General features: G+C 36.1%; 1 protein-coding gene and 1 long non-coding RNA gene across 10 annotated transcripts in view; one reads left to right on the top strand and one right to left on the bottom strand.

Moving 5' to 3' along the window:
• LOC124423052 overlaps positions 1-3,029 on the bottom strand; it is a 4,173-nt gene extending 1,144 nt beyond the window's left edge. Inside the window, exon 1 of the long non-coding RNA XR_006942001.1 lies at positions 989-3,029. This is a non-coding gene — a long non-coding RNA (uncharacterized LOC124423052). The remainder of the gene's footprint in view (positions 1-988) is intronic.
• The window catches only part of LOC124423046 (teneurin-a), a 483,434-nt gene extending 471,968 nt beyond the window's left edge, over positions 1-11,466 (top strand). For 8 of the 9 annotated variants that reach the window (XM_046960318.1, XM_046960315.1, XM_046960317.1 and 5 more), the window contains 10 exons: positions 3,022-3,141; positions 4,357-4,541; positions 4,787-4,938; positions 5,085-5,743; positions 5,830-6,065; positions 6,233-7,341; positions 7,475-7,697; positions 7,789-9,779; positions 9,934-10,117; positions 10,196-11,466. In XM_046960318.1, the coding sequence (XP_046816274.1) occupies positions 3,022-3,141; positions 4,357-4,541; positions 4,787-4,938; positions 5,085-5,743; positions 5,830-6,065; positions 6,233-7,341; positions 7,475-7,697; positions 7,789-9,779; positions 9,934-10,117; positions 10,196-11,157 (5,821 nt within the window). In that variant the 3' untranslated portion in view covers positions 11,158-11,466. The remainder of the gene's footprint in view (positions 1-3,021; positions 3,142-4,356; positions 4,542-4,786; positions 4,939-5,084; positions 5,744-5,829; positions 6,066-6,232; positions 7,342-7,474; positions 7,698-7,788; positions 9,780-9,933; positions 10,118-10,195) is intronic. The other variant, XM_046960314.1, reaches the window with a different exon arrangement.
• The last annotated feature ends 1,034 nt before the right edge of the window (positions 11,467-12,500 follow it).

Below are 12,500 nucleotides of genomic sequence, written 5' to 3'. Positions count from 1 at the left end.
AAGAAAGAAAAGAAAGGAAATCGGTAATCACGGCAAAAAAAAAAGAGAGAACAAGAAAAATTTACGACGAAAGTTTAAAGGAAAGAAGGAATAAATTTTGAGAATACAGAAGTGTATTAAAAAATACAAAAAAAAAGAATACAAAAAAAAACAAATAAGAAAAAAAATATGGAAGAAAAGAAACGCAATCACGAAACCGTTATTCCGACTATATGTGTCCGTCCGTCCACTCGATTTCTTCTCTATTTAATAATAATAAAAAAATAAATAAATAAACAAATAAGTCCAATACGATTTGTTCCTTCGTGAATTTAATTTTTATATTATTATAATATTTCTTACGAGTTAAAATTTTGTTTAAATGAAAATAATTGATGCGTTAGTGAGACGTTTAGAAAGAGAAGAAATGTCGTTGGCTGACTTTTACTCGTTCCTTGAATTCCAGTATAAATGAATAATTAAATATGTATCAACATGTATATTCGTTTACATTTATATATATGATACGTAGTATATCTAAAGCTCGTTGAAATTGCAGTAAATAAGAAAAAAAAGGGAATGAAAAAGAAAAATTAAAAAATAGAGAAAAAGAATCGCAGTGGCGTGTCGGTGCATCCCTCGCGTCATTCGAATTTTTTCAACCGAGACACCATTCGTTCACTTTTTCGTTTTCCATTTTATATATATATATATGTATAAATGTATGTATGTATGTATGTATATATATATATATATACATATATATATACATATATATATATATATATTCTTTAGGTTGGTGTCTGTCTTATATTAAAGATCTCTCTCAATGTGTTCGAAAGTTATCTGTTTTTTCAACTTTTTTTTTCTCTCTCTTTCTCTCTCTCTCTCTCTCTCTCTCTCTCTCTCTTTCTCTCTCTCTCACACACTTATATATATATATATATATATATATATATATATATATCAATTTTTTTTCTTTGTACCATTCACTATGGTTTGGACTTACAGTAGTGAGACGACTGTGCCTGCCACCTTGCTGTGCTCGTATTTGGAGGATCAGCTCCCCAGCAATGTTTGATCCTCAGGTCCTCCGACTGACAGCACGGTGAAAATAAGCACCATGAAAATAAAAAAATAATTGAGATAGATAAGAGATAGTAGAACGAAATTCGCGTTACATCGATTCGTGGGGGAAGTGTAATCCTCCAAGAACGACAATGACCCTATATGCAATCCCTTAGGAACAGATAATTTTATATATATATATATATATATATATATACATATATATATAAATATATATATACATGTATAAGTAAATATATGAATCAAACATATAGTACGCATCTACTTCTATATATTTATTTATACATTAAAGAGGGACATATATACGATTTGTTACGTGAGTATGTTCTCTTACTTTTACATATACACAGACAAACAGACCAAAGGGAAATTGTACGTTGCAAATTTCGCCTTATATCTTACTTACATCGACGCTGACGACGATGCTGACGACGACGTTGAAAAGCATCGAGAAAAGCTCGTTATTATAACGCTTCCCCTTTGAGCGATATCGCGTAACAAACCGTATGCATATATGCATATGCGCATATAAATATATATCTATATATATTGTATCTATTTCACTCTACCTCTAATATCGATTTTCATTATTATAATCACCACCACACAGAATCGCTTGAAATTATTGAGCTTTGACATATTCCGTCTTATAAAATTACAGATAAAATCCATTTACCACCTCCTTTCCCTTTAACCCTTGACACTTCTAAAAATATATACAATATATATATACAATATATATATATAATCTTTTTCTCACGCCTCTAATTACGTATCTTATACATGATATATATAATATACATATATACTATAATGTATACATATATATATACAATATATATATATATATATATATATATATATATATATATATATATATTTCTGCATGCTTCTATCACAAAATCTTCACGAATCATCACTCCTATCTCATTCCGTCTTTTTCTTTCTCTCTCTTTCTCTCTCTCTCTTTCTCTCTCTCTCTCTCTATCTACCTCTCTATCTATCTCTTTCACTCTCTCACAAACAACCTGCCTCGCGTCAAATTAGCATCTTTTTCATCCCGTAATTCAAAACCTAGCAAGCAATAAAAAACCACAAAAAAAAAAAGAAAGAATGAAAAAAAACTAAGAAACATGGTTCCCACTTCGCCGCCGTCTCGTTGTCGACCTAATTTTCGCGAGAGAGAACGTAACGTGCATCGTTTCTAGTGCACGACCCTCGACTCGTGACACAGCCAGCCTCAAAATTCCAAGCATCCTTGCAATCACGGAACTATAGTTTTTGTAAAATTGATTGAGACTTGTATGGTTGTTAGTATTATTATTATTATCATCATCATTACTGTTATTATTATTATTATTGTTATTATTATTAGTATTATTATTATTATATTATCGCTTCTCGATCGAAACTGGCAGTGCATCATCAGACTGCATCGTGCTCCTTCGCATTCCAAAGAGCCTTTCCTGGCCCTTTTTATTTTCGAGACAAACCCCCTTCGTTGCTCGCGCGGTCTTCCCTTTTTCCAACTCTCTTTTTTTGCTTGATTCGTTAAACAAAACGACGGCCGCACGTACGCCGCACGAATGCCGCACGTAAAATGGGGTTGCGGATCGCATTGGCAGCGAAGTGAGAATATTGACTCGCGCCGAAGCGTTCTCCGCGGAAGCTGATTTTATTTAATACATGGAATCGATCTTTCTTTCATTTGAAAAAATACAAAAATGGATGGTAAAAATCATCGGTTTGTTTTTGATTATCTAAAGCTTATTTCCGATCGATTAAGATTTTTTCTTCTTTCCTTTTATGATTGGATTTATGATTTTTCTTATTAGTTTTGTCAATGATCAAACTTAAAATTTTTCAAAACTAATCAGCATTCCGCGGATTTAAACGTTTCGACGAACGTGGTCCTACTTTCGAGGACCTGGATATATCTCTGATTTGTAACAGTCGTGTTGCGGTGATGAGAGGCCAAGTTGTAACCGAGCAAGGACTTGGAATAGTAGGCATCAGAGTCTCCGTTGACAGAGACTCACGATTTGGATTCACCTTGACCAGAGCTGATGGATGGTAAGAATTTTTATTATCTTTTTTTATTTCAATTATATTAATCATAATGTCATTTAAAGGAATTATATAAATATATTAATTTCAAAAACACGATATAAACATTTTCTTACTTTGATGGAAATATGGTCGAGAGAGAAAAAAATTAATTTGCAGCTCAAATTAGTCTATTTTGTATTTTTGTTACATTTTATTCTTTTATTTTTTTTTTTATTTTAAAGTATCTTTAACTCTCAGTTTATTACGAAAAAACCTGGTTGCAAACATGATATGAAAAAGCATGACTTTCTCTCTTTCTTTCTGTCTCTCTCTCTCTTCTTTTCTCTAAAAATTTTTTACCGGAAGCAGTCAAATCTGTTCACTAATTACGTGGCATACACCTCAAAGGTATGCGTAATATTAGCATTTACATATGACGGACGCAACATGTATGGCAGGGTTTTGAACGTCCTTGGTAATAGGATCAGCCTTGCATTGTAATGAAGGGAGGGAGACACGGAACACCTATATCAGACAGGTATATAGTAATCCTAGTGAGGATAATCCTGAAATACAGAGCTGGAGGAGTTGGGACGGTAGACCACATCAAAGCCTCTGCTAATGATGTCGAAAGCTTGCTAATTACTCCGTGCAAATCTATCTGATTAGCCCGACCTCCGCTCCGCACCACCCTCCGATTACTCTCTACATTTTCCTGTAATGTATCAAATTGTGGATAGGAAACATTACCGAACGGCGTCCAACAAACTCGTTGACATAATATCTTAATATTTTAACACAATATCAGAGTGGTAACAACTTTGCTTGGCACATGTTCTCTCTCTCTCTCTCTCTCTCTCTCTCTCTCTCTCTCTTTCTCTCTCTTCCTCTCTCACCTTACATTTCGTTTCGATAAACATCACGATTCAATCGCAAAATAATATTATTATTTGTCTGATATATCGTGTTTCTTGTATCAATAATCAAATCAAAATACAAACGAATAAATACAAACAAATAAATAAGGATTGTAAAAGTATTATACATTGGCGAGAAAACAAGAAGATCAATTAAAGTGGGGGAGATCATTTCGACCACATAATTCCATTCGCAGATTCAAATTTTAATAACTTTGTTAAATATTTATGAATGATTAACATCAATTCCATTGAAATCGATCGCCAAAGCATAATACGTATAGTCACTCGGATTGAAAAGGTATTTGCATATTTCGATCAGGTTCGACGTTTTGGTTAATGGTGGAGGAGCCGTGACATTGCAATTTCAACGTAGCCCATTCAAACCTCTTACGAGGACTGTGTTCGTGCCCTGGAATCAGATCGTTGTTTTACCACCCGTCGTGATGACTCTTAGCAAGGAAGGAGAGCCATACAAATCTAATCAACCACCTAGTCCAGCAGTCGGTAAATATCAAATATAATATATTGCAATAATGCAATTGGGTCTTTATTTTTATTTTGATCGTGCGGTATATTATTTTTTTATTATCTCTCGAATAACTTTAATTTTTTTTCGGGAAATTTAAAGTTACTAATGAAACTGTTACTTCATCGTCTTGTTTCTTCGATGTACACATGTGCCGTCTTTGTTCCGTCCTTAAGTGTTCTACGTTTTAGTTTCTTTTCATTTATGGCTTACAATATAATAGGCTTCCCAGGGATTTCCATGGGGCTCTTTAGCGAGCACGGACCATGTTTGGAACACGATCATGAGACTCTACGTCCAATCATCGTTAGCACATGGATGCCAGAAAAAGTGGGTGGTTTGCCAGGGAAAAGTCTGGTATTCGCTGAGAGTCAAGTAAGCCTTATTATATGGTATAATTAGTTTCCTCCAAGTTATATTGTCGTTAAGTAAAACCATTATTATTATGATTATTATCGTATTAGAAGGAAACAATATCGTACATTTTTTTATTAATGAATCCATTTTCAATTTTACGGCAGATCGTACAAGAAAGTATTGCCATACCTGGATCTAATCTTCATTTGATGTATCAAAGTAGTCAAGCTGCTGGGTACCTTTCTACTGTTAGAATGCAATTAACTGGACCATTTATTCCAAAATCTTTAACGCACGTACACGTGCACGTTGAAATCGAGGGTTCACTTCATACAAAAACCTATGAAGCTGACCCCAATTTGACACACACTTTCGCATGGAACAAGAGAAATGTCTACAAGCAAAAAGTATACGGAGTTGCACAAGCAAGAATTTCAATCGGTTATCAACATTCAACTTGCCCTTCCGTCATATGGGAAACGCAAACTGCGATTTTGCAAGGATTTGACGTAGACATTTCCGATATCGGTGGTTGGGGACTTGACATTCATCATCATTACAACTTTCACGAAGGAATCCTTCAAAAAGGAGATGGATCTACGTTACACTTCAAACAGTATCCACGTACCGTAAAAGTAGTAATGGGTACCGGTCTTCAAAGAAGCTTGGTCTGCCAAAATTGTGATGGTTTGGCCAAAGATGCTAGACTTTTGACACCAGTAGCTCTTACCAGTGGTCCAGACGGTAGCATCTACGTAGGAGACTTTAATCTCGTGCGTAGAATTACACCCGAAGGAAACGTTTATACTGTTTTAATTTTAAGGTATATATAATTACGTTCAAATTTCTAACAAAAAATAATTCTAATCCATCCATTATACGAATAATGATCTTAACGATATTTCACAGTGCAACTCAAGTAGCCTATCAATACTATCTATGTGTCTCCCCTGCTGATGGGCATTTATACATCAGTGATCCTGAAAAACATCAGATATTAAAAGCACTTTCATTAGAACAAGTTCAGGATCCTAGTATCAACATAGAACCGGTTGTCGGTAGCGGTGAAAGATGTATTCCAGGTGACGAGGGTCATTGTGGAGACGAGGGTTCAGCGATACGAGCAAAATTGGCTCACCCAAAAGGTAAACAATAATAATTACTGATTATTTAGAGCATAAATCAATATGACATTATTCGGAAATCATTGTGTCATGTTTGTTATTTATGTTCTTCGCTATAAATCACTTCGATAGCTTCTCTTGTTACATGACTATATTATCCTATTAAATTGTAATTGCTTATTAAACAGGTATCGCTATTGCTGCCGATAAAACTATGTATATAGCCGATGGTACAAACATACGTGCTGTCGATCCACATGGTATTATACACACATTGGTTGGACATCATGGTCACCACAACCATTGGTCACCGGCACCATGCATTGGTGCTATACCTGCACATCAAGCTCAACTGCAATGGCCAACAGGATTGACTCTAAGTCCTCTCGATGGATCTCTACATTTTATCGACGATAGGCTTGTGCTGAAATTAACCAGTGATTTAAAAGTACGCGTAGTAGCTGGTACACCTCTTCACTGTACTAGTAATGCAAACAACAACGGCAATGCTAACACCAGCGAACTCACCAAATTGAATTCGACTATACCAACGAATCTAAAGAAATCCGATGACGTTCTTGGTTCGGTTTTAGCTGTTGGTTTTAGTCCAACCGGTGAACTTTACATAGCCGACAGTGATTCTCATCGGGTTAATTCTATTAGAATAGTCGATTCTTCTGGAAAAATGTCTCACTTTGCTGGACAACAACAGGAACGATTACGTGGTCAATGCGAATGTAATAATACGACTCCTAGTACAAAAGATTTAGATGCATGTACTTGTACAGATGATACCAGTAGTACGGAAACACTTTTGTCATCGAATGCCAAATTCACTGCCATATCAGCCTTAGCAGTATCTCCTGATGGCGTTGTTCATGTCGCGGATCAAGGAAGTTTACATATTTTGGCTTTGCAACCATATCTTCCAAATCACGATGAAAGTGGCGAATTCCTCATTCCCTTTCCTCCATCTAACGAAGTTTACGTGTTTAATCGTTATGGTCAACACATATCTACAAAGGACCTAACATCTGGAAAAACTCGGTATTCGTTCCTATACAGTAAAAATACTAGTTTTGGCAAACTCTCCACTGTAACTGATAGTGCAGGAAACAAAATACAATTTTTACGAGATTACAGTAGCGTGGTTAGTACAATTGAAAATACTCAAGATCATAAATCCGAATTGAAAATTTCTGCCGTTGGTTTTCTTGAGAAATTATCTGAAAGAGGTAGAGCGGAGATTGCTCTTGGATATGATGGTTCCACTGGTCTACTGACAAGTCGTTCAGGGGTAATTATATATACATATGTATATATATATTTTTTTTTTGTTTATTTTTTATTCCACAAAAAGTACAATACATTTTCTTGTTCGAATTTAATAATTCTGAATAAAACTTTTCTCTTTTCTCTTTTCGCTCTAGGGAGATGAAACCTATATTTACAATTATGACAGTTTGGGAAGAGTCACTGATGTAATTTTACCGACAGGAGAAAAATTAAAATTATTTTCGGATCTTTCTAACGACGAAGGTCTTTCCGTGCAAGTATCTGCTCCTCTTCAAGCATTGTCAAAAGGAGATAAACAAAGATTTGTAGAATTTGAAATGAAAAATGAGAGATCTAAAATGCTTACTATAACCGATGGTACGTGTGTTTTACAAATTATAAATCGTTAATAATTTAACTAAATAATTTTCTCTTTTATATAATTACTATTTGTAAATAATTGTTACAGGTACGAAAATTATGAAAGCAACTGCATTCACGAACAGCAGTTTGGCAGTTTGTCTTCCTAGTGGTGGAAGAATATTAAGTGCAGCGACAACTAAACATCCTCTACTTGAAGCCGCTTTACCGGTGGAAGCAGAAATGTTACCAATGTGGAGCTATCAAGTGATGTCTCTCGGTGAATTAACAAATACAATGACCACCACTTATAATCTTGTCGGGGACGTAAGCCACTTTCAACAGACACTTAACAGAGAGATCTGGGTAAACGATACAAGAGTAATTGCTGTCGAATTCGAACAAGCATTCAGACGAGAAACTTTCTACGACAAAACGAGAACACCTCTATTGACTGTGACCTTCGATCCTGCTGGATTGCCATTACTTTGGCAACCTCATGAACAAGGACATAACCTTAGCATCACTTACGATAGATTTAATCGTATAGAAAGTTGGAAGTGGGGTGCATCGGACGAATCTTATGGTTACGATCGACATGGCCAATTGGCAGATGTCACCAATAGTCAAGATGGCACAAAACGATATACCTATAACGACTTCAACATGCTTTCCAAGATAACTCTCCCTAGCGACAGGCATTTCTCTTTGGAATACGACGATGACGGTGGCCTACGACATATTATTCTTCCATCAGGAACGAAACATTCCTTCTCTTGCCAAGCCTCTCTCGGTTTTCTTCGAGTAACATATACACCACCAGGAAGTACTAGAGCTTATCTTCAACACTATAGTCATGATGGTAATCTTTTACAAACTGTATTTCCTGGCGATGGTGCACGTATCGTCTATAGATATCATACATCTGGACAATTGGCTGAAGTCGTTCATGGTGATGGAAAAAGTGAAATAAGGTACACCGAAAGTGGTTTACCTTCTGAAGTCATACATTCTGAAAGAGACGTGGAATATAGATGGGATTATCAATATAGCGCTGGTCTTCTTGTCGAAGAACGTATAGATTTCGGAGCCAAAACCGGTCTCAGCAATGCCAAATTTACTTTCGATTATGATTCAAACTTTAGATTGATCGCTGTGCAGGGTAGAATAGGCGGTCAAACTTTGCCACCTCATACCATGGCTTATAATCCAAGAACTGGCTTATTGGAACAGATAGGACAATTTAAAATAACGAAACCACAAATAAACGAGACTACAGTTTTCGATGGCACTGCACTTTTTTCACGGATTACTGACGACAGATTCCATGAAACTCAAGTGACAGTAACTATCCACAGTTTGGAAGTGTTCAGAATGGAATTCACGCATGATTCTCGTGGACGTATAAATCAAACCAGGACGTATACTCGTAATGTTGCTGTTAATACGTACACCAATGTGAAAAATTACACATGGGATTGCGATGGACAATTAACGGGTGTCGAAGCACAAGAACCATGGGGTTTCAAATATGATGGAAATGGTAATATGTTATCACTTAGATATCGTGGAAACACTATACCCATGGAATACAACACCATGGATAGAATCATTAAATTCGGCGAAGGTCTTTACAAATACGACAATAGAGGTCTTGTTGTTCAAAATGCTAGAGAAGAGAGATTTAATTACAACGCTAAAGGTCTATTGGTACGTGCCACTAAACGTGGTCGATTCGATGTCCGTTATTATTACGATCATCTCGATCGTTTAGCAACGAGAAAGGATAATTATGGAAATGTGACTCAATTCTTTTATAATAATCAAAAACGTCCTCACGAAGTCAGTCAAATATACAGTCCACGTGATGGAAAGCTGATGTCTTTGGTTTATGATGATAGAGGCCATCTTATTTATGCACAAGTTTATCGACATAAATATTATATCGCCACTGATCAGTGTGGCACGCCTATAATGATCTTCAATCAATATGGCGAAGGTATAAGAGAAATCATGAGATCCCCATATGGACACATTGTGTATGATTCCAATCCCTATTTGTACTTACCTGTTGATTTTTGTGGCGGATTGTTGGATCAGGTGAATTATATTTCTATAAATATATATATATATTTATTTATTTATTTATTTATTTATTTATATATGTATAATATATATATAAATTTATATTTTATATTTTAAGATTATTTGTATATATTAACAAAAAATATCAATATGATAATAAATTTGATAGGTAACGTCATTGGTTCACATGCCAAATGGAAAGGTTTATGATCCTCTTATAGGCCAATGGATGTCTTCTCTTTGGGAAAATGTCTTAGATAGGATAGATATACCAACCCATCTACATCTTTATAGATTTAACGGGAACGATCCAATCGATATCAGACATACAGATAGATCAAATCAACCCACAGGTAAAAGACATAAAAATCAGTTATATTATAGATCAAAGTATTCAGATATATCATATCTTTTTTCTACTTTTTTTCTAGATCACATATCATGGTTCACACATCTGGGATACGATCTAAAAAGTTTAGCACCTCAATTATTCCCTGACGAGCTTCCCGATAGTTTGGTACCACCGGCTCTCGGTCCAGGTACTTCCATATTTGGCAAGAAGAAAAGAACGAGAAATCTTGGTGTTCAATCAGGCTTTTTAGCCCACATTGCTCAAAGACATTCTGGTGATGCGATGAGCCTTTCAGCACCACCACGATCAGCTCTTAAAAAAGACACTAGTGAACTAATCCCAAATCGTTTAGGTGCTGCTTCAGATCCACCATTCGGTAAAGGAATCCTTGTTTCGAGAACAGCCGATGGACAGGCCGTAGTGTCGAGTGTGCCAACGGCGAACGCTATTTATGGAGACGTCTTCACCTCGGTGTTCAATCGTTCGTATTTCTTACCGTTCACGTTCGTCGTTCATAGTGCTCAACAAGATGCTTTTTACTTCGTCAAGGAAGAAACTTGGAGAGCCAGCGAGGATCGTGGTCAATTGAAACGTCTCGGTGGACAAGTAAATACTAGTTTCCACGAGAATGAAAATGGCAGTGGAAGTAACTCGCTGATCGACGTGAAGATACACGGTACCAGCTACGTCGTCAATTTACGATATGGCACGACAGCCGAGAAAGAAAAGCAACGACTCCTTCATCATGCAAAAGCAACTGCCATACGTAAGGCTTGGCACAGAGAACGAGAAGCACTTAAAGCTAATACTCCAACAACGAATGAATGGATGGTAGCCGAACAGGACGAGATATTGAAGGTTGGTGTAGCCTCAAATTACGAAGGTGAATATATACATGATGCTCAAATCTATCCAGAGCTAGCGGAGGATCCTTACAACATAAGATTCGTCAAAAAAGCTGTCGATACTTCAAGTAAGAAACGACGCAGAAGGAGAGGAGCACCATCTTGCAAGCTTTGGTGGTTGGATAAATTTTGCTAGATCGTCTGGGTCGATGAAAACAATATATGGCTCTCCTTCCACTGCCCTTCTTTTTAATGGGTTAATCACTGTCCAAAAAATTGATTGCTATGGTCTCTCTCTTTTGATAGGCGTTACGCAAACGAATAAAAAGAAAGGCAAAATGAGAAAAGAAAAAGAGAGAGAAAGACGGAGAGATAAAGAATGAAGAAAGAAATTATAAAGAGAGTTACTAGAAAGATGAGAATTACTGTGACATATTATTCACAGTATTCTTTGATACACACACGTATAAAGAAAGAAAGAAAAAGAGAGAGAGAGAGAGAGAGAGAGAGAGAGAGAGAAATAACAAAAAAAGAAAAACGTACTGAACACTATCAAAAAGTTTTATACCAAAGTCTATTTGTGTATTTCAAAGATGCCAAAAACACTAACGTTATATGATCTACCGCGATAGGGTGTAGTGTGTAAGGATTAAAAAAAAGTATGCGTGCCGTGGATTACGGATTAATCATGCCCACGGATATGAGTACGCGACCGAACCGTGATTTGGCAGACGCGCGAAAGCCTTATAAGTAAATCGGTGCAAGAGCTTTCCATGAATAAGAAGAAGAAGAAGAATCTCTCTTTCTCGAAAAGAGATTTGTGACTTTTGAAAGTCTGGTGTTCGAATTTGATGGACATAAATATTATGAATGAAATGAAAGAGAAAGAGAGAGAAAGAGAGAGAGAGATACGATGTTAAAAGAATGATTTTAATTCGGATATATAGGGTATTTCCAAAGGACGAAGAAGTCAGTATATAAAATGAATGTGGGCGCAGTGTAAACCTACGTGTAACGAGCGAAGACACAAATACCATCCGTTTTCTAAAATTTGTGAAACCAAGCGTGTGTGTCACGTCATCGTTAAAGGGACGGAAAAAAAACAAAAAAAAACCAAAAAAAAAAACAAAAAAAATGCAAGCGGGCCATTCGTCGTTGAGGCGAGTCGAGTGAGAGAAACTAGTCAATATATAGCTTTACATTGACGTATAAACTTTTCATTAGAGTAAGAACGAGAGAGAGAGAGAGAGAGAGAAAGAGAGAGAGTTATAGTGAATATGCATGTGTGAGAGAGAAAGAGAGAGAATGCGATCCTTGCCGTATAATATGAAATTGTGTGTACCCACCTGCCCATTCGTATGCGAGCGATACTTCGTCGTCGTCGTACTTAGATAGAAAAAGAAGTTAAAGAAAAAAATGAAAAAGAAGATGAAAAGAAAAGTGAATTACATAAAACGATAAAACGTGGATTGCAAGTGGATGCGAACCGAATGTGCACACATATCTCAACAATGAATGGCCTCGGAATTCGTAAGAAAG

Source organism: Vespa crabro, chromosome 3, assembly GCF_910589235.1.
Source record: "Vespa crabro chromosome 3, iyVesCrab1.2, whole genome shotgun sequence".
Classification (NCBI taxonomy): Eukaryota; Metazoa; Arthropoda; class Insecta; order Hymenoptera; family Vespidae; genus Vespa; species Vespa crabro.
This window is presented reverse-complemented; position numbering and strand designations above follow the sequence as displayed.